The sequence below is a fragment of the Notolepis coatsorum genome, assembly GCF_963971535.1.
Source record: "Notolepis coatsorum genome assembly, chromosome: 19".
In the NCBI taxonomy this organism is placed as follows: Eukaryota; Metazoa; Chordata; class Actinopteri; order Aulopiformes; family Paralepididae; genus Notolepis; species Notolepis coatsorum.
This window is the reverse complement of record NC_140183.1, coordinates 91,537,368-91,557,441: the sequence shown is the minus strand read 5'-3', so window position 1 is coordinate 91,557,441 and position 20,074 is coordinate 91,537,368. Positions and strand designations below refer to the sequence as shown.

The following is a 20,074-nucleotide window of genomic DNA, read 5'->3' as shown; positions in this document are numbered from 1 at the left end:
TACTGCTGTAGGCCTATAATACTTATGTAAATAAGTATGGCAATTGAAATATAACAGAACTTGCGGCATCATATTGTTAATTTTGTTGTCAAAATCTGCAGTACAGCTCAATACACACAATTGTTAAGGGGATGCAGACCAGAGAAAGACTTCCGTCTTGTTTACATCAGGGTCCCCCATTTTCAATTCATCATAAATGTACAGTTCCCTCCCCCTTGTATATATTTACTGTATGTCACAAATGTAACAGTACACTACTGCATTGAGTATGTCATAAATGTCATTATGAATTGAAAATGGGGGACCCTGATGTAAACAAGACGAAAGTCTTTCTCTGGTCTGCATCCCCTTAACAATTGTGTGTATTGAGCCGTACTGTACTGTACCCATTCTGCAATCTGTTAAATAAAGTTTAAATAAACGCATCGCGGATCTGCCCGCACAGTGCAATACTCCAATTCAGCCATTGAGTGGGTGGCGCTGCTGAGCGGGCCTGTGACGGTCTCGTGACCCAAATTCCTGAGGGGCCTGACAGCGTGGGGATTGAGAGTGCTGCGCTGACGTTCTGCAGATGGATGCTTCTCGCTCTCAGGGCCGGTGCCACCCACCCAATGGCTGAATTGGAGTATTGCACTGTGTGCTGTATTGCACTGTGCGCTACAAACGGGCCAGAGGACTGTACAAACTATATCGGAGTGGGTTATGCTTAGAGTTATGGTTAGGGCTGCGGCTACGGAAAAAAAATCACGCCTCACAGCAGGGCCGTCAGAGCGCCGGTCCTCAGAGCGCTGGTCCTCAGAGCGCTGGTCCTCAGAGCGCCGGTCCTCAGAGCGCTGCTCTGCGGCTCTGCAGCTGCATGCTTCTCCATTCATTATCTATAGAGCAGTGCAGGATTTTACATCTTGATGACATCACAGGTTTGAGACATCATGTTCACAGGTACTGATTGGACTACCCTAAAGTAGAACTACTACTGTAAAAATTATGTGAATTGTTAAAGGAACACTCCCAACATTTTGGGAAATACACTTATTTGCATCTTCCACAGAGTCAGAAAAGAATATTTATATCAGGTTAACAGTCTGTAGTGTGGTAGTGAAAAGGTTAACCTTCTGTAGTGTGGTAGTGAAAGGGTTAAAGTTGTGAGGCAGTAGTAGGCACCTCGTCTGTGAGGTTCCTCAGGGCAATGTTCTCTGGTGTGCTGGTTGCTGGTTTAACTTCTACTCTGTCCCTCTTTGGTTCAGCATCACTGGACTTCCATCTGCAGTTCCTCTGGTGGTGGGTCCTCTGTCCTCTCGGCTAGCAGGGTACACATGTGCACACAGAGGAACAAATACACACACACACACACACACACACACACATATACAAATGTCTATTAGTTCAACAATATGTAAATTCTATATTTAGGTTGGATTTCCACTCTTTATGTTAGAAGAGTTCTTTATTGTCAATGTACACAAGGCAATTCAAATTTGTCTTTTACACACCCAACCCCCCCCCCCCCCACAAAGCAGCACCCATGGGGGAGTTTGTGGGTTCCATGCCTTGCTCAATGGCACTTAGGCAGAGATGGTGGGCATCGCAGATCATATGTAAGACCAGCCACCTTTCAGTCCATTATTATTAGTCCATTATTATTATTATTATAATGAATTGAAAATGGGGGACCCTGATGTAAACAAGACAAAAGTCTTTCTCTGGTCTGCATCCCCTTAACAATTGTGTGTATTGAGCTGTACTGTATTGTACCCATTCTGCAATCTGTTAATAAAATTTCCAATCAATCAATCAAGTCCCCAGTGCACAGCTGGGATACACCCTCTTTTAACGGTGCAACCTTTCAGTTACAGGTCAGCCTCTTTAGGCCATCCTGCCTCCCAGGTCAAGAAGTTTAGACTTGCTTGGTAGGGCCAAGGCTAAGAGAATAACCAAGGACTCTAGTCACCCAAACAACTGCCTCTTTGAACTGCTGCAGTCAGGGAAGCGCTACCGGAGTCTCATGGCAAGCACAGAGACTCAGAAGGAGCTTCTATCCCCAGGCCATCAGGATGCTCAATGACTCCATGTAACAACCCATCATCTCTACACTCATTGTACACACATCCACATGCACACACCCACTTTAAACAAACACTCACCTGAAACACTCACTATAGACACTTTAACACTACATTATATTTATCTATTTATTAAAGAGATTTGCACATTCATACCTCATTTGCATTAAATTGTCATTCAATCATTGTCTGCATTTGTACCTCAATGTTTTGAGGTACATTTTCCTCATTATTACTCATTGTACTTAGATTGTACTTAGGTTGTACTTTAGATTGTATATTGTAGATTGTATATTGCATTGTATATTGTATAGTGTATTCCTCTTTTACTTTTACTGTATGAAGCACATCCTCAGGGGCTCATACAGAACAAGGCATTTCACTGTAAAGTATGTGTATTTTATTTGTGACAAATAATAAACAAACTTGAAACTTGCTTACCCTTACAAGGTCGGGCGTCCACGTCTGCCTCGGCTGAAGACTTCTTCCACCGCCTCTGACGATATGTTCCTGTCTCTGCCTCAGTGCCACAGGGTCCCCAATGTCACTCCCGATGCAGAATAGAGATTTATGTTTCTCTAGCAGCGCAATGGAACGGAACACCATGCTACAGTCCCTGCAGCCAAACTCCCCCAGGAAGTCCATCTCCTTGGCCTTGGATTGAAGTCAGAGTTGATCGTAGACTGTGGGACAGGCAGGAGGACCGCGAGTTCAGTCGCAGGATGAGTGAAAGTATCCTGGAGAAACAGCCAATCTTAAACTGCAGAGTCCCTGCAAATGTCAAATTACTTTCTAGTCTAATCTCTACTACTTACACTCTAAAATAGTTTAGCCACACTAAAATCCACAAAATCTGTAATGGGAAAAATTCATTTGAAAATAGTTCTCTAAACTTTGAAAAACCCTTCTACGTTATTATCTTTTATCATTTTTTAAAAGAAGACAAACACTTTCGCATATTATATGGTTGCACAGTAAGTGTATTGGCTCTCTCTATCCCTGACTACTGTTACTGCCACCACAGATGAATGATGAACGAGTTACTTGTTGCTATGTTTGTTAGCAACTGTCACCATGTCAATGGCCTTGTTGTGAGAATGTGGAGAGTTGTACTTGTACACAAAGGTTGGAGAGTAAAGCATTATGTAATGGGATTCAAATATAGTAAAGAGCTTTAATCTCTATCAGCTTTAGCCCTCATTAAGGGATCTGACGGATGGTGGCTCTCTCTATATTGTACTCTGACATACAAAAGAATTCTGCTGAGGTATTGAGACTGTGATTGGTTGGTTTTCCTGTGGGCTGAACAGATTTGTATTCTAAATCAAACGATTGCTTTTATTTCATGTGACTGAACATGATATTTAAACTGTATTAGAATGCCATTCAACGTGTCTCCCAATTTCAAGCTAACAAGCACTGGAACAAATGACTATCAGGTGTTTCAATCTACAAATTGCTATAATTATTTATGTGATCTGTAGATTTGATTTTGTATACATTATTTTTTCAAACGTGTTCTCGTTCTGTCCTTGCTGACAAAGCTGAGCCCAGGTCCACTCAATACATCATAATGGGCCTTAATGTGAGTTTAGGATGAAGACTACAGTGGACTCTCCATTATAATACCCCAGTAGGAAGTAGGCTAATGTGGTTGATTTATGGATGGTATAATATTTCAACAACAAAAAAGAATAATAGGAATTCACAATAAATTAATTAATTATATGTGAAAATACATAGAGGAGCATTATCAGTTCCTATCCAGTTTTACTATGCAAGTTAATATTCCAATCAATATTGTACCAATATTATCAAGCAATACCTACACAATTTAACAGGCTAGCAAACTAAAGGAAATGACTAGGCCTACAATGTTTCTAATAATAATACAAAAAAAGGTTTTCATTCTGCCTACATATTCATGAGGTGGTGCTCACTCACTAACCCACTGACGTCAAAACTTTCTGGACCATGGTGAAGTTAATTTGATGTTGGATATTCAACAGATATTTGACAGATATTCAGATTGGACCTTCTCAACTCAGAAGCATGTTAACCGATGCCCTTCCCTGACAGTAGCAGTCAGAGAATGGGGACACTCATGAATGAATGAAAGAATGAAAGAATGAATGAAAACTTTATTTAACAGATTGCAGAATGGGTACAATACAGTACGGCTCAATACACACAATTGTTAAGGGGATGCAGACCAGAGAAAGACGTTTGTCTTGTTTACATCAGGGTCCCCCATTTTCAATTCATAGTGACATTTATGACATACACAACATACATGACATCATGACATGTATGGCATAGGGACATACATGACATACAGGTATATAGTATTAGTACTGTTACATTTGTGATATATACGATATGCAAATATACAGTACTGTTACCCATAGATCCTAACAGAGGATATAGGATCTATCTAGCACTGCCCCACCTCCAATGGCATCCACTTTGGCAGTTAGTTAGCGACTATCAATAAATTACAGTGGTTTATATATTCCAGAATTCCATAACTGTCTATACACTGTAGAAGGGTAAATAACAGAGGAGAGAGTGAAACATATGATCAGAATTGACATTATACATTCTTTCATTATTAAAATGTCTAGGGAATAAAATATCAGTGAAATTCAAATTGTATTAATTTAGCTGAGGACCCCTGGGGTCACCTCTTATATATTAAACTAAAACATTTATTTTATTTGAGTCTAATATAATTGTGTAATGTATAATAATTTGTATTATTATACATTTGTTCCAATAGTTTCTATGGCACATTACCTATCTGAAAAGCTGCTGAAGATCCAACATCAAACTATCTTCATCATGGTACTGTACATGCTGGGTTCGAAACCCACTTCTGCAACCTGTGATACATGTCATCATGTATATGGATTCATTGGCGTTCATGTCCCGGAGTTTCCTGTCCCTCAAAAATGGCCCAAAAATATCATTTTAAAAAGCCAGCGAATATGTGAATGACGACGGAAATACGGAGAACATCTCATCCTCGGTGTCCAACATTATTGCTGAACAGCATGACTGGACCAACAACACCGGTGACCATGAACCCGCTCTTCAGTCCTCCGTTATACATGCAACGATATCAGTTTGTCATCGACTTCGTGAAAAGGAACAAAACCAAAAAGGTAACTTAAAGTTAGAAAAAAGTTAATAACTTTAAGAATGAGTTATGTCGAACGTTTGCTCGCGTCATTGCACGTTATTATACCACCATGGGTCCATGGCCTGGGGGGCGAATACTCGTGTCTGTGGCGCCGAAAACACGCTGCTAACGCCGGCTTGCCTTCAGAACATGTGACCGGTCTGTTTTGCCAGCCATGGTTTAATGACAGTAGCAGCAGCTAAAGTAGTTTTATTAATAATAAACAATGGCTGAACATAGGCCGTCTGTCTGTCCACTTGCCGGGAACGCGTGGAGGAACCAACAACAACTAGCTGGTGGCTGATGATGATGCAAAGCCCTGGTGGTTCCGACTGTGTAAAGTCTCACTCACTCGCCAATCGCCATCATAATACAACAGTACATTGTGTTTGGATTTATGTTTGCCCCTGCCGTGATTTGACCCTGCATGAGTTTGTAATTTGTTTCGGCGAGCACCAACAGTGTTTGAAGGTGCACTTGTATTGTAAGTAACTGAACTGTTTGATTGATTGATTGAAAACTTTAACAGATTGCAGAATGTGTACAGTACAGCTCAATACACACAATTGTTAAGGGGATGCAGACCAGAGAAAGACTTTCGTCTTGTTTACATCAGGGTCCCCCATTTTCAATTCATCAGGACATAACATGACATACAGATAGACAGTACTGCTACATCTATACATTTATGACATACCAGATTTGCAAATACAGTACTGTTTGTGATACAAAAAGAATCCAGAAAAGAGAGTATACATTTGACGTAAAAACTACATTGGAGGAGATTGGGTAGGTGGGGGTGGGTAGGAGGGGTGGGTGGGTGGGGAACACTGTACAACTGTACAAGCAAAACTGTACATTGGAATATTGACAACCATACTTGGTAATTTACTGTACATTGGAGGGGGTTGGGTTAGGACATTTACAGGGGCCAGTTTCGAATTGCAGTCTCCCGTAGGTGTTCTTTGAGAGTGTTTTTGAAAGTGGGTAGTGATTCACATTCCTTTACAGCTTTGGGTAGGGCGTTCCACATTGATGTGGCATAATTGCGAAACGTGTTTAGTCCCTTGTTTGAGCCGAATCTGGGTTTAACATGATTTGTGGAGCTCCCTCTGGTGTTGTGATCGTGGTATTCACTGACCTTTGGGAAGTATTTTGACATGTACATGGGTACCTTGGTCGTGTAGTGTATCTTGTAGACCAGGCCCATTGCTGTACTCTGAGTCTGTCGTCTACTCTAAGCCATCCTAGGTTGTCAAAGTGGGCAGGGGTGAGGTGGGTTCTAGGAGTAAGGTCAAGCAGTAGTCTGACCAGTTTGTTTTGAGATGTTTGTAATTTTGTTTTTAGCGCCTTTGAGGTGCTTTGGTACCATGAGGTGCAAGCATAGTCGTAGTACCCTTGAATGAGTGCTCCTGCCAGAGTCTTCAGGGTATTCTTGTTTACCAGAGAGGAGATCCGGTACAAGAATCAAGTTCGTTGGTTGACTTTTTTTATTACATTGGATGCCATTTTGTCACAGGAAAGATTAGCCTCTAGGATGGAGCCCAGGTAGGTAATTTCATCTTTCCTTGTGACAATATTGTCACCCACTGTAACCGAGGCGAGAAGCCGTCGGTCTTGCTGAGTTTGTTATTTGAACCGAAGAGAATGGACTCTGTTTTGCCCATGTGTAATGATAGTTTGTTATCAGCGAGCCATATGCAGATTTTGCCTAGTTCCGAGCTGAGGTTTTTTTTTCAACCTGTAACTTGTTCTTGTCAGAGACCAGCAGGGCTGAGTCGTCCGCAAACAGGAACAAGTTGTAGTCACAAGCTGATGACATGTTCTGTAAGGATAGAATTGGCGGAATTGACTCGGAATTGTATTTGCCGAATAATAACGATTGATGTACCACCTCCATAGGTGTAACTAAGGGGGGGGGGTCCACGGGAAATGTACCCCGCATGATTTCAGAATGCAGAATTTGTCCCCCCCACATTTTACTGTCCAAAGATAATACATGGATAATAAACGGACACGCGACGCGGTGACCAGGAGCACACACGGAAAATTGCTGATTGTCTCTGAGCTGAGTCTGACTACCTGTCCTGACTGAGCTATTATTATGCAAAGATAAGTAGATGGGGGTCGCATTCTTGCCCTGCACGGGCCAAGTACCCACTCGCTACAGTACTCATCTTTGCATAATAATAGCTCGGGGGGAGCTCCAGTAGCTCACCACGTACCGCGAGTGCTATTTCAGCGCCGTGGACAACCGTGCTCGTCACGGATCTGGGGCTGAGCGAGTTCGAATCCCGGACTGCAGCCGTGCCTTTCCCAGAGTGTCTTCCCCCCCATCTGAACCCTTTCAGCCTGCTTCTGTCGGTCGAACTTGACCAAGTATAAATGCGATAAACGTATAAAAGAGCCAGGGAAATGGCCAAAGTTTAAAAAAATAATAATAATAGCTCGGTCGTCACTTGGATTCTTGGATTCACTACAGTCATACACACAGTGGAGTCCTGTGCTTTTATTGTGCAAAAGCATTTCAACTACCCTGGCGAAATACACTGATCCTCCAGCATTTGTTTCTGCTGGATTCAGAAACTGGAAAAAGGCTGTGGAGAGATTTGAGAGTAGTGTTTCTCAGGAACTTAGCATGTCTTTTTTTTTATCATGCATATCTTGTGTCTTACCTATTTAAAAATGTCTGCCTATTTTATTATTGTATTTTGCACAATCAATGCGGGGATGACCACTCTAGGTATTACTGTGTTCATAATTGCTAATTGAAGCACCATATAATAAATGTTCTTTCAGCATAAACTTTTTTTTTTTGGATCCACTTTTTCTCCCATTTTCTATATTTTCTCCCATCCCAATTTCGTATCATCCAATTCAACCCTCCCCTGTCACAGACGCTGTTTCTTGCCTCCCACAAGCCGGCTGCAATGTGGACTAAGTCATACATAGCACAAGTCCCCTCCGGTACTTGAGGTAACAGCAGTCGCATCTTTTCACCTGCGCAGCTCGATCTCTCAGTGGCGAGGAGTAACGCGTGGGAGGCTCACGCTGCCCCCGACACTTCCTGATTCTACTGCGCAGGCGCACCAACCGACCTGTAGGAGTCGCTGTCCACAACGCCCGATCCCCACCCATCAGTTTCCCACCCTCTAATACTGCCAATTGTATTAGTACGGACGACCAGCCAAACTGAAAACAATGTGGAGAGCTGGATTCGAACACGCGAACCCAGCGTCTCCACATTGGTGGCGAGTGCCTTGCCCACTACACCACCTAGCCGCCCTCTTTCACCATAAACCTTTAAAATGTGTATTATTTGTCACAACAAAATACAGAATACTTTGAAATGCTTGTTTCTGTATGAGCTCAGTGTGTCGTTTACATGGAGAAATGGCGCCACCGCCTGGGAAAATGCGGTATTGCACACCTGGTATTTAAAAAAAATCTGGGTAGAGGGGCCCCCCCCTATCCCCCCCCCTGCGACGTCACTCACCACGCCCCCAAATATGTCCCCCGCACAACTATCGACAGAGTTACGCCACTGACCACCTCCAATGTACAGTTCCCACCCCCCACCCCACCTACCCAACCTCCTCCAATGTACAGTTTCTACGTCAAATGTACTCTCTTTTTTAGACTATTTTTGTATCACAAACTAAACTACTGTATTAGTAAATCTGGTATGTCATAAATGTATAGATGTAGCAGCAGTACTGTCTATCTGTATGTCATGTATGTCATATATGTTATGATGAATTGAAAATGGGGGACCCTGATGTAAACAAGACGAAAGTCTTTCTCTGGTCTGCATCCCCTTAACAATTGTGTGTATTGAGCCGTACTGTATTGTACCCATTCTGCAATCTGTTAATAAAATGTTCAATCAATCAATCAATGATGCAGTGTTGGTAGTGCTGCATTTGGACATGCGCGCAGTGCACCTGTATGACTATGATTACAGTATAGACAGTACATTTGGATTATCATTTGGAAATACAAGGAAATGGCCCCCGAATGTACTTAGTGTAATCAATGCCTTTTGAGTGGAAATTAGTTGATGAATACAACTAAAACCAAAATCTTCTTCACATCAGGTGGTGGACTTGGGGTGTAATGACTGCACCCTACTGAAGAAGCTGAAATTTCACCGTGAAATTGAGCTGCTTGGTGGAGTTGACATTGACAGTGCTGTAATTAAGCCGAGAATGTAAGTTAGTAAGCATTTGGAGATTGTTGTTATGGTCATGCTCAGTGCTATGGAAGCAAATGAGTGACAGAAGTATTTTAATTTGATCAGACACCGAATTTATAGCATTGAAAATAATTACTTTGAAAACATGTATCTGGGGGAGCTCCCGTAGCTCACCGCATATCTCAGCGCTATTTCTGCGTCGTGGAAAACCGTGCTCGTCACGGATCTGGGGGACACGAGTTCGATTCCCGGACCCGCCGTCATTTCTCAGAATGTCTTCCCCTGCTCTACATCCCATTTCAACCTGTTTCTGTCGGTCATGCTTGACCAGAAAAGCGATAAACGCTAAAAAATAAAGTTTTAAAAAAAGAAAACATGTATCTGAATTTTTTCAGACACTGAATTTATAGCATTGAAAATAATTACTTTGAAAACATGTACCTGAATTTTTTTCAGACATCGAATTTATAGCATTGAAAATAATTACTTTGAAAATCATGTATCTGGGCGCCCCAGTGGCGAACCACATAGCGCGCTCAGCCGCAACACGGCCGACCCGGGTTCGACTTCCGAACCCGTCGTTATTTGCCAAATGTCTTCCCCCCACTCTGTCTCCCATTCCTCATCTGTCTCTCCCTACTGGACTGCCCAGTAGAAATAAAGCGATAAAACGCCAAAAAAAAATATATAATATAAAAAAAAAAAAAAAATCATGTATCTGAATTTTTTTGCTCCTAATTTACCTATGTGAAATACAAATTCAGTGTTTAAAATTCAATGTAAAAAATTTGAATGCATAATAAAATTCAATGTAAAAGATTCGATGCATAATTGCGGTGTATAAAATTCAATGTAAAAAATTCGATGCATAATTGCGGTGTATAAAATTCGATGTAAAAAAAACATCATCCGGGCTGCCTGAATACTTAAGACAACAAATGTTTGTTTCCGCGTCTCTGATTGGCCAGGTCATGTGACATGTGCGCCAATCGTGCGACCGCAAGTTTCTACACTGGTTAAGCTTAGGCGCTCTTTCGAAGTTGGTTACGGTTAGAGTTTGTCTTAGAGCATGGCGATAGAACGCCTGCCCTGGTTCCAAACTCTAACCTTAACCAACTGCGAAAGTGATAAACTAAACTTAACCAGTGATAAACTAGGCGTTAGGTAGTTTGCAGGCTGTTAGACCCGGAAATAGGCGCCGAACTTGCCGTCCCACGATAGGCGCACATGTCACATGACCTGGCCAATCAGAGCGCAAAACTCGAACGCGGAAACAAACATTTGTTGTCGAAAGTATTCACGCATGCGGCCTACCCAGACAGGATAAGCAATCGAGCCTGGATGCAATCGAACTGACTTCTGGCCTATCACTGCACGGCTTTGTCAGTCATGTGATCACACCAACCCGGGAGAAAGATGGCGGTATATATACATACGGTGGGGAGAGAATATATACATACGGTGGGGAGGAGACTGTACATTAGGAGGGGGTGGGTGGGTGGGAGAGAAATATACATATGGTGGGGAGAGAATATATACATACGGTGGGGAGGAGACTGTACATTAGGAGGGGGTGGGTGGGTGGGAGAGAAATATACATACGGTGGGGAGGAGACTACATTAGGAGGGGGTGGGAGAGAAATATACATATGGTGGGGAGAGAATATATACATATGGTGGGGAGGAGACTGTACATTAGGAGGGGGTGGGTGGGTGGGAGAGAAATATACATATGGTGGGGAGAGAATATATACATACTGTTAGATTCTGATCAATCTGCCAGTATTACGTCTTCTTGTGTTATCACCTCTCCATGGTCCCTCTGCGTTGTGTACTTTTAATGATCCTGCCGTCTCAGATCCTGGCTGATACAATCCTTATCTCTCCCCGTTAGTGCGATCCGCAAACTATAATAATTCTCCACCTTCGTAAAAATTCGACACTTTGACACAGCGTAATACCTTATAAGGAGAAGCGTTGTTTATTGATATAAACAGAAGCCTCAGCTCAGATGTTAACAGATTGTATTGTCCTTGAAAAGTCTATTCTAATGATCTTTCGTGTGTTCAGTCTATCGTCCTCCTGCTATTCAGTCCAATGGTGGTCAGGCCTGGTCTTTAGCCTAAACCCTCCTCGCGTTAGCCGAAACTAATGATGATGTGTCATTCCCCCCCCCCCCCCCCCCTCTCCGTGATGAGAGGAGAGAGTCTCTTCTGGTTTCTTCCCTCTTAGTCTCAGTCAGATTTTAGTCTGCCCTACCCGGAACCACTGTCAGCTTTATAGGATCTTCGTCATAGCAACGACGGCCCACCCCTTTCTGGTTGTCATGTGCCGCGCTGTCATGACAACTGCTAATAACCTTTCACACATTTCAAAACGTTTCATTACTGTTTCATTAAGATGAACCTCTCTCCGCCCTGCTCTCTGGGCCCACACTCGCTCTTATCAACTTGTTGTGTCTTAGATCGGAATTCAAAACATTCTGCTCTGCTAACGCGGCCTGTGCCTGTGAAACCGCTGGTCCACCACCGTCTATATCATCCCATGATGATAATGGTATTACCCTCTTAAAGCGTCTCTTTAGATCAGTTTATAAACCAAATATACATTGAAAAACCACCAATTTCCCTCAATACGGTGGGGAGGAGACTGTCTATTATATGTATATTTGTCTCCCACCCACCCACCCCCTCCTAATGTACAGTCTCCTCCCCACCGTATGTATATATTCTCTCCCCACCGTATCAGGGCTGTACACTGCGATGAGATTATCGCGAATTGCCCCTTTAATTGGCCGTTGCGATTGGTAAATAATATTTGGGGGCGGGCTTGCGAGTAGTGATTTCAAGCCTTGCATTCGCATTTCACTCCTAAATTATCCAAGGCTGAGCACTCACTCTGATAGACTGGCTGACTGTCTGATTTAGCTATGAAGAAAAGTAAAGTTTCTTCATAGCTCATTTCTTAATAGAAAGTCACAGGCACCTGGAATCGCGTGCCTGTGACTTTCAATTCCCTTATCGCTGCCAGGTTTTCCCGACCGTTATAACGTTAGCATGTTAGCATGTAGCTAATGGCAGACTATTTGATTCCTTAAGGCAAGCCAAGGGCTCGAAATTGCCTGGGTTTTGGTTATATACTCCCGAAATGCTCCCGCTGTTTGGCTACTTCTATGTGCAGTGAAAACTACTCGAAATGCGTTAGAACCTAGTCATTGATTTAGTTCAGGGTTAGCCGCGGAGCTAACGTGAGCTAACGCTAGCTAATCAAGCTCACAGAGAGAGATAAACAGCTGACAGCAGGTAGTACAGGTACAAATACAATAAAACAAGGGGTGGGGGCTGTTGTGTAAACCTTGTACTCTTTAGTTCACATAATAGACGGAATGTTTGTTTACTAGTCTGTATCTATGGTCTGTACTCTTTAAGCCAGGAAGTACCATGGTGCAACATACAAATGTGTCCGTGTAGCAACACAAGCCAATACCTTACAGGGGCCCGGGGAGGGAGCTCTCTGTGTGTGTGTGTGTGTGTGTGGAAGAGAGAGGGAGAAAGATAAACAGAGAGCATGATTTAGTGTATGTCTTAGAGCTGTGTTGCAGTGTGCAGCAGATACTGACTATGAACACTGTTAATACACCATTATCAATGAAAGAAGAAATGTTTGCAGCTGTGGTAATACGAAGTTCAATTGGTTCATTATAAAAGATACAAACCTGACAACAAAAGCACTTAAATGTTAAATAAAAGGACCACAGTAATGAGGCAGGAGGAACATATTTTTTTCACTATAATGGTAAAATTGTTATTAAAAAATGTGCCCCTAAAAAATATTTTTTGCCCCTAAATTTCTCATTTAGGGGCAAGTGTGCCCCTAGTGAAAAAGCTTAGCGTACAGCCCTGTGTATGTATATATTCTCTCCCCACCGTATGTATATTTCTCTCCCACCCACCCCCTCCTAATGTACAGTCTCCTCCCCACCGTATGTATATATTCTCTCCCCACCGTATGTATATTTCTCTCCCACCCCCTCCTAATGTACAGTCTCCTCCCCACCGTATGTATATATTCTCTCCCCACCGTATGTATATATACCGCCATCTTTCTCCTGGGTTGGTGTGATCACATGACTGACAAAGCCGTGCAGTGATAGGCCAGAAGTCAGTTAGATTGCATCCAGGCTCGATTGCTTAGCCTGTCTGGGTAGCCCGGATGATGGTTTTTTACATTGAATTTTATACACCGCAATTATGCATCAAATTTTTTACATTGAATTTTATACACCGCAATTATGCATCGAATTTTTTACATTGAATTTTAAACACTGCATTTTTATTTCACATAGGTAAATTCAGAGAAAAAAAATTCAGATACATGATTTTCAAAGTAATTATTTTCAATGCTATAAATTCGGTGTCTGAAAAAATTCAGATACATGTTTTCAAAGTAATTATTTTCAATGCTATAAATTCGGTGTCTGATAAAATTCAAATACTTCTGTCACTCATTTGCTTCCATACAGTGCAATCAACGGTCACATTTGCTTTTCTAACATTTGAAAATTGTCACAATAAACACCAAAGTAGCCTGCACTTTATTTACAGCCTGGTAAAATGTATAATCTCACCCTCTGACAAAAGTGCCTCTTTTGTCATTTTATTTTCAAAGTCAGTGGTCATTCATTGTCAATTGAACATGCCCAGATTTTACATCCAGGTGACAATCACAAATGTGTTCTTTTCCTGATTTCTAACATCGTCACGGAATGGAACTGTCCTGGGACACAGAAATAATGTGTGAATTTTGTATTATTATTATTATTATTATTATTATTATTATTATTATTATTATTATTTATTTATTTATTTTGAATGGGTGGCATTCCCCTTTTAACACAATGGCGCCCGACCACGGAGATCTCCGTGTTTCGATTCCACCCGTTGTGGACAGAAGCACGGATATATCCGTGGCAAGTTGTTATTGCTTTTATTCCATTTTAATAACCTATTCAAGGTCGCCGAGCGGCACTGCAGATGTACCCTACTCTTTGAATTCGAGAAAGTGCAATACCGGCCAGATCCTCTTAGGGGCGCTATCGCGATAATGCAGTGTGCCCTGTGGCTGAACGGACTTTCAATGGAGTTTTATGTTAGCTGGATTCTGGATGTGCAGCATGTAGCTTGGATTACGTTTTGGATTGCGGATTTCACTATGCAATAAGGGGATTTATCATCAGCCAATGGACATATCGATCTACCAGATGGCGATCGATAACGGGGAAATGCTCGGGGGGATCCCACCGGCCCACGGTAAGATCTTTTTCACGTAAAGTACATCCCGATCGGGCCTTGTTTTGATAGCCATCCATCCGATCAATGAATGAGGCTAATGAGGCTAACGCGGTTATTGGTAATCAATCATCAGAAACAACGTCCCCCGCCCCCCCCCCCCCCCTTTCATGCATACATGCTTGAGGATCGTGCCGATCATATGCAGTTTGAGTTATTTCTGTAGCATATGTATAACGGAAATGCCATTGGATATAACGGTAGTAGCTATTAGCCCTTTATCCAGCCTGCCAGGAAATATCCTAGCCGAAATCCCGTATAACGCTTATATTCACGGCGCTATAAAATGAGAACGTATTGATGATTTTTTTTTTCTTTAAGCCATTTTGAAGGGACGGTTTATGGTCTCAATTGACAATGAGAATGGACAGATAGCAATACTATAAAGTATAGATTTAGCTCTACAAACAGCCCCACGTCTGTTTACATTTGCCGGTCCTCTTGAGATTAATTAGACGCATCCCAATGGCCCCGAATGTGTTAAGTGTTTGAAGGATATTATAGCCTGCATTTCCTTCTGAGTACTTTAGTCCAGCACCTCGTCAAGGTCTCTGTAGTTCATCTCCTGTACCTATTTGGTTGCAGGTATGGATTGGCCCCGATCCCCACTGACTACCTGGCTCCAGCGGAAAGCCCTCTGACCATAGAGCTGTACCAGGGCTCTGTTATGGAGAAGGATGCCCGTCTCAAAGGATTTGATCTGGTGACCAGTATAGAACTGTAAGTGTGCCCCGTGTGGATATTCAGGAAAATACAGATGTCAGTGGGGTTTTTTCTTTGTTGATCTATGTCTGATATTCATTTGATAAAAGTCTGAGTCAGTCTCTCTCACCTCTTTCTTTCTTCCTATTTTTCTCTCTATGGTCTGGTGTCTGCCCACCTCTCTCTCTCTCGTTCTTCACCTCTGCAGTATTGAACACCTCCAACTGGCTGAAGTGGAGCAGTTTTCTGAGGTGGTGTTCGGCTACATGTCCCCGGCGTCGGTGATCATCAGCACGCCGAACGCCGAGTACAACCCCCTGCTCCCCGGACTGAGGGGCTTCAGACACTACGACCACAAGTTTGAATGGACCAGAGCGGAGTTCCAGTCATGGTATGATCGTTGTGCCACAGAGACATGAGACAATTTAGTCGTAAATAATACCATCCCATTCTCAGGAGCTATCGCTTGTTTTCACAATTACGAGATCCGGTTTGTGACCTAGAACTGAGAGCCTGCAGGACCAATAGGCCTGTATGTAACATGTTACATCTGATCATGAGTTTGAGTCTGGATATTGTTGCTTGTCATTCACACAACATTCCTTCCTCTCATTCTTTGATGTTCAATGCAACAAAATAATTATTAAATTAACCCTTTTCTCGCCAATGACGTGTTACCACGTCATTTCTCGCCATGCGTAATCTGCCAATGACGTTTTACAGCGTCTTTGAGATCAATATTTCAAATTTCTGTCATGGTCTCCGCTCAACTCTCCAACGCTTCAATACCGCCACCTGGTGGCCGATCGGCGAGTTGCAACCGGATGTCGATAATTGTGACGCCGGTGTGTCTCCCTATTCTGTCCGGCCACTCGCTATGGCTCGCGGGACTACATCTTGACACACTGGATAGCGATCCGTTGCCATAACTCAATAAACAACATTATTTGGACGTATATAGTATTATACAACCTGGAAATGGATCGCATAGATCAACATCCCATAATAGCAATCTTTTTGCTCCACGCTCATCACCCAACGCTACGAGGAGACTGGGGTGAGTTTCAGCCTGTTTGTTTACCATTTTCGATACAAACTGCTCTGATCTATATATCACCCATACTACATGAATGATTTAACGTCGGCCACAGACTTATAAACGACCCCCCCCCCCCCCCCCCTCCGGTGAACCGCGCATGATGAGTCATAAAGTCTGGGACCCTGTACAGTTGAAATTTTTTATCTGGCGTCAATTGGTATCAAATTGCATTTGATGATCTAATATATGCATTTATGGCTATAACTCACGTTCTATGAAATACTGCAGAAAACGATAAAAACATATTTATACTCTAGACCATATTTTTGTATGAATGTGTGAATGAAAAAGTAAAACGTTCCTACATCCTGAACGATAGCTAATCGATGTTGAATGGGCCATAGTAATGTCAATTTAGCAATACAATTAAAAAAGTTATAGCCCTGCAAAGTAGGTGAACATCTCCATAGACAAATAGAGCTGGCAGACTGGCTACAAGGATGGATATAAGCGTGGCAGAGAAAGGGTTAAAGGTGCTGTAAGCGGTATTATTTTCTTAAAATATGTCTTAAATAGCTCTACATTCCAACAGCCATCACTGATCCCTCGGCTTTGCCATTTACCTTTTAATAAATGAATATTCAATCTTTATTTATACTCAATAAATACACTGAGTAGTTAAACAATTACGAGCACATATAAAACAAAGAAAAAAAAAATGAAAGAAGAAAAAAAAAGGTAATACTTTTTACATATTGTGGTGACATGATTTGTCATTAACACTTTGAGTGCCAGCCACGCGTTTTGTCGTTAGTTCATGCCGTCCGTTGAGTGCCCGCCAACGCTATATAGCGTTTGTTTGTCGTATTTCTTTTTATTGACGATTTAAATTCATATTTCATCAATCGAGCCTCAGGTTAGTGTTGCAGACTCTCTGAGCTCAATTGGGAAGATACCGCCCCCTATTGTCTCTCCCTGTGTAACTGCACCCCATTACTTTAGACTGATGGGGTGGGGGGGCGGGCCAGTTTCCTCATTTTACTTTTCCGTCAAGCCAACTGAAGAATCCATTGTGATCGCCGGCCCGGAAAACGCGTGGATTATGTATTCACAGTACCCAACGCTGAATCAATAAACACGATCGATATTTGGAATGGCGATCAGGAATTGGAATAATCTTTTTGGATAACATCTGATCTGAGGTAAGGAATTTATTTGACCAGTCTTAGGATAATCAGAGCTATTTTCACAGAGATATCAGCGTTTGCCCTATGCGTGTGTATGTGTGGCTGTGCGAGCGATCAGGAAATGAGAGAATCAATATTTCAGCCCGCTTCTATAGCGTGCATAAGTACACATATACTATCGATAATTTAGCGTTGATTTGAAAACGATTCATAAATAGGCCGAAAAATTACAATGTTTTTGTGTATGCCCGAATATTCCAGTAAATGCAGATTATCACGGAATCTTTCTATTTTCCTTGAAAACGAGGGCTTTTCACAATGCTATAAAACGGAAATGAAGCGATTAAAAAAACAATCCGTTTCGACAATGTTGACTGCAAACAAGTCATTGATAAACAACGGGCAGATTAGACACATAATTTAAGACGGAGATTATGCGTTCACAACGCTATCATTGAAGTGGGTGCTGGCATTTAACGGGGGTAAGGTGCACCACATGGCTGGTAATCAAAGTGTTAAGGTTCTAAACTGACCCATAGAGACTAGAGTGTCTAGTTTCAGTGTTTCCTGCAGGGTATTCCATAAGGTAGATAAAGCAGATCTACCAAGTTCAGTACAAACTCTAGGCATTCTTAAGTTTAAGCCAATCACTGGATCGTGTACGACAGGGTCCAGTGGTCCATTCTAATAAAGAAGTAATATAATTGGCACAGTCTCTAATTATGGCTTCATAAAGAAACCAATTCCAATGCAACTTACTTACGTCTCTGCCAGAGAGGCCCACCTGACCTTATTATATAGGATACAATGGTGAGTAGTAGGGGTGCACCGATGTATCGGTCGGGTATCGGTATCGGCCGATAAGTGCCTTGTTGACTGCAATCGGCCGATAAGCTCGAATATGCCGATGGCAGTAGCCGATAAATTCAGTCGCGTCCTGCCAACGGCGCCGCCCCCAGTCCCCCACACGCACACACAAGCTACTGCATCAAAGTTACTACTAAATATTCAACATTCTCTTTTGAGACTCCGCTTCAGACTCTTATCATTTGGCACTAAAAGCTAAACATTGTCACCGATATGGCTGTCCGCAACATGTCATTAATTGTGTACGCGAGGTGGTCGATCACTGACAACGTTAACATGAGCTAGGTTAGCTAGCATGAGCTACCGGGAGATAGAAGACTAACGTTACTGGTGAAAATGTGATTTACGTTGGAATACTCCTTTGCCAACTTGCTGTACTTTGCTTGCAGTTCTGCAGCCATTATTGCTGGATTATGAATAGCCCCAACTTTAGCCAAGGTAACGTTATGGCTAAACCTTTAACGTTAGTTAACGCTAGCTTTCGGTTAGCTGTTCAATGCTATTAATAACACAACCAAGCGAACCCATCACAGCTCCCTGTCAACACCCCTCTCTCGGGAAGATGGCATTTAAGAAAGTATCTGCTGTTAAAATGACACAAACATTCATTTTGTGGCATTAACGTTATATAGTTAGTGTTACACGTTCAATAACATCAGCATATTATTTACCCGAAGATAGCAAGTAAGCAAGCAAGGCATTACTCCGTTCATAGCTCAGTTCCATTCCGTTGCTCATTCCGTACCCAACTACCCATTCTGCAATCTGTTAATAAAGTTTTCAACCAGACAAATGTATAGAAAGGCTTTGTTTTATTATAACATTTGTTGCAGTAAAATCATTGTGTCTCGTTTGGTCATCCTGTGGAGCACGCTGGTCGGCGGGCACTGCCGGGCAGCTAACGTATTAGCTTGTTGTGGTTCTCGCAAGCAGATCAATGGCGGCATGCCCGGAAGTAGAAAATGAATAAACGCTTGCCGATTGGTGGTAAGAACAGCAGGAGGTGGGTGCTAGCGGTGTGGCGTAATTGGCCGAATCGACTGTCAATCAAAATGGTTCTATTGCATTGGTTGAAAGCTCTGGTTGAGAGAATAGTATCCATCTGCAGGCTGCCAGACGATACTGGGAGAGGGATAGTGATACATGGCATGGTGGAATTAATACCATAAACATATTTCTTGATGTTTCCTTTTTTTAAGTAAGTAAAGAGGCCTACAAATACAAACATACACATACAAATATACAGTAGTTTAATTTAAAAAGAAAATTAAATAAAAAAAATATATTAAAAAAAATTACAAATACTTATTTTTTGCCACAAGTATCGGTATCGGTATTGGCCGATTGTGTTAGTTGAACAATCGGTATCGGTGGCCAATTTTCATATCGGTGCATCCCTAGTGAGTAGTACCATAACTATCACCGGTGATAAATTTAATGGCTGAATGATAAATAATCCATTCCCTCACACACACACATACACACAAAGTCAGCC

General features: G+C 42.2%; 2 protein-coding genes across 2 annotated transcripts in view; one reads left to right on the top strand and one right to left on the bottom strand.

Annotated features, from left to right (window-relative positions):
- The window catches only part of ccdc17 (coiled-coil domain containing 17), a gene marked incomplete at both ends in the record, with an annotated part of 59,643 nt that extends 56,938 nt beyond the window's left edge, over positions 1-2,705 (bottom strand). The window contains 2 exons of the mRNA XM_084336777.1: positions 1,162-1,299; positions 2,502-2,705. Of these exons, the coding sequence (XP_084192903.1) occupies positions 1,162-1,299; positions 2,502-2,705 (342 nt within the window). The remainder of the gene's footprint in view (positions 1-1,161; positions 1,300-2,501) is intronic.
- A 2,435-nt stretch (positions 2,706-5,140) lies between these two features.
- The window catches only part of henmt1 (HEN methyltransferase 1), a gene marked incomplete at both ends in the record, with an annotated part of 61,057 nt that continues 46,123 nt past the window's right edge, over positions 5,141-20,074 (top strand). The window contains 4 exons of the mRNA XM_084336776.1: positions 5,141-5,224; positions 9,339-9,451; positions 15,370-15,504; positions 15,695-15,877. Of these exons, the coding sequence (XP_084192902.1) occupies positions 5,141-5,224; positions 9,339-9,451; positions 15,370-15,504; positions 15,695-15,877 (515 nt within the window). The remainder of the gene's footprint in view (positions 5,225-9,338; positions 9,452-15,369; positions 15,505-15,694; positions 15,878-20,074) is intronic.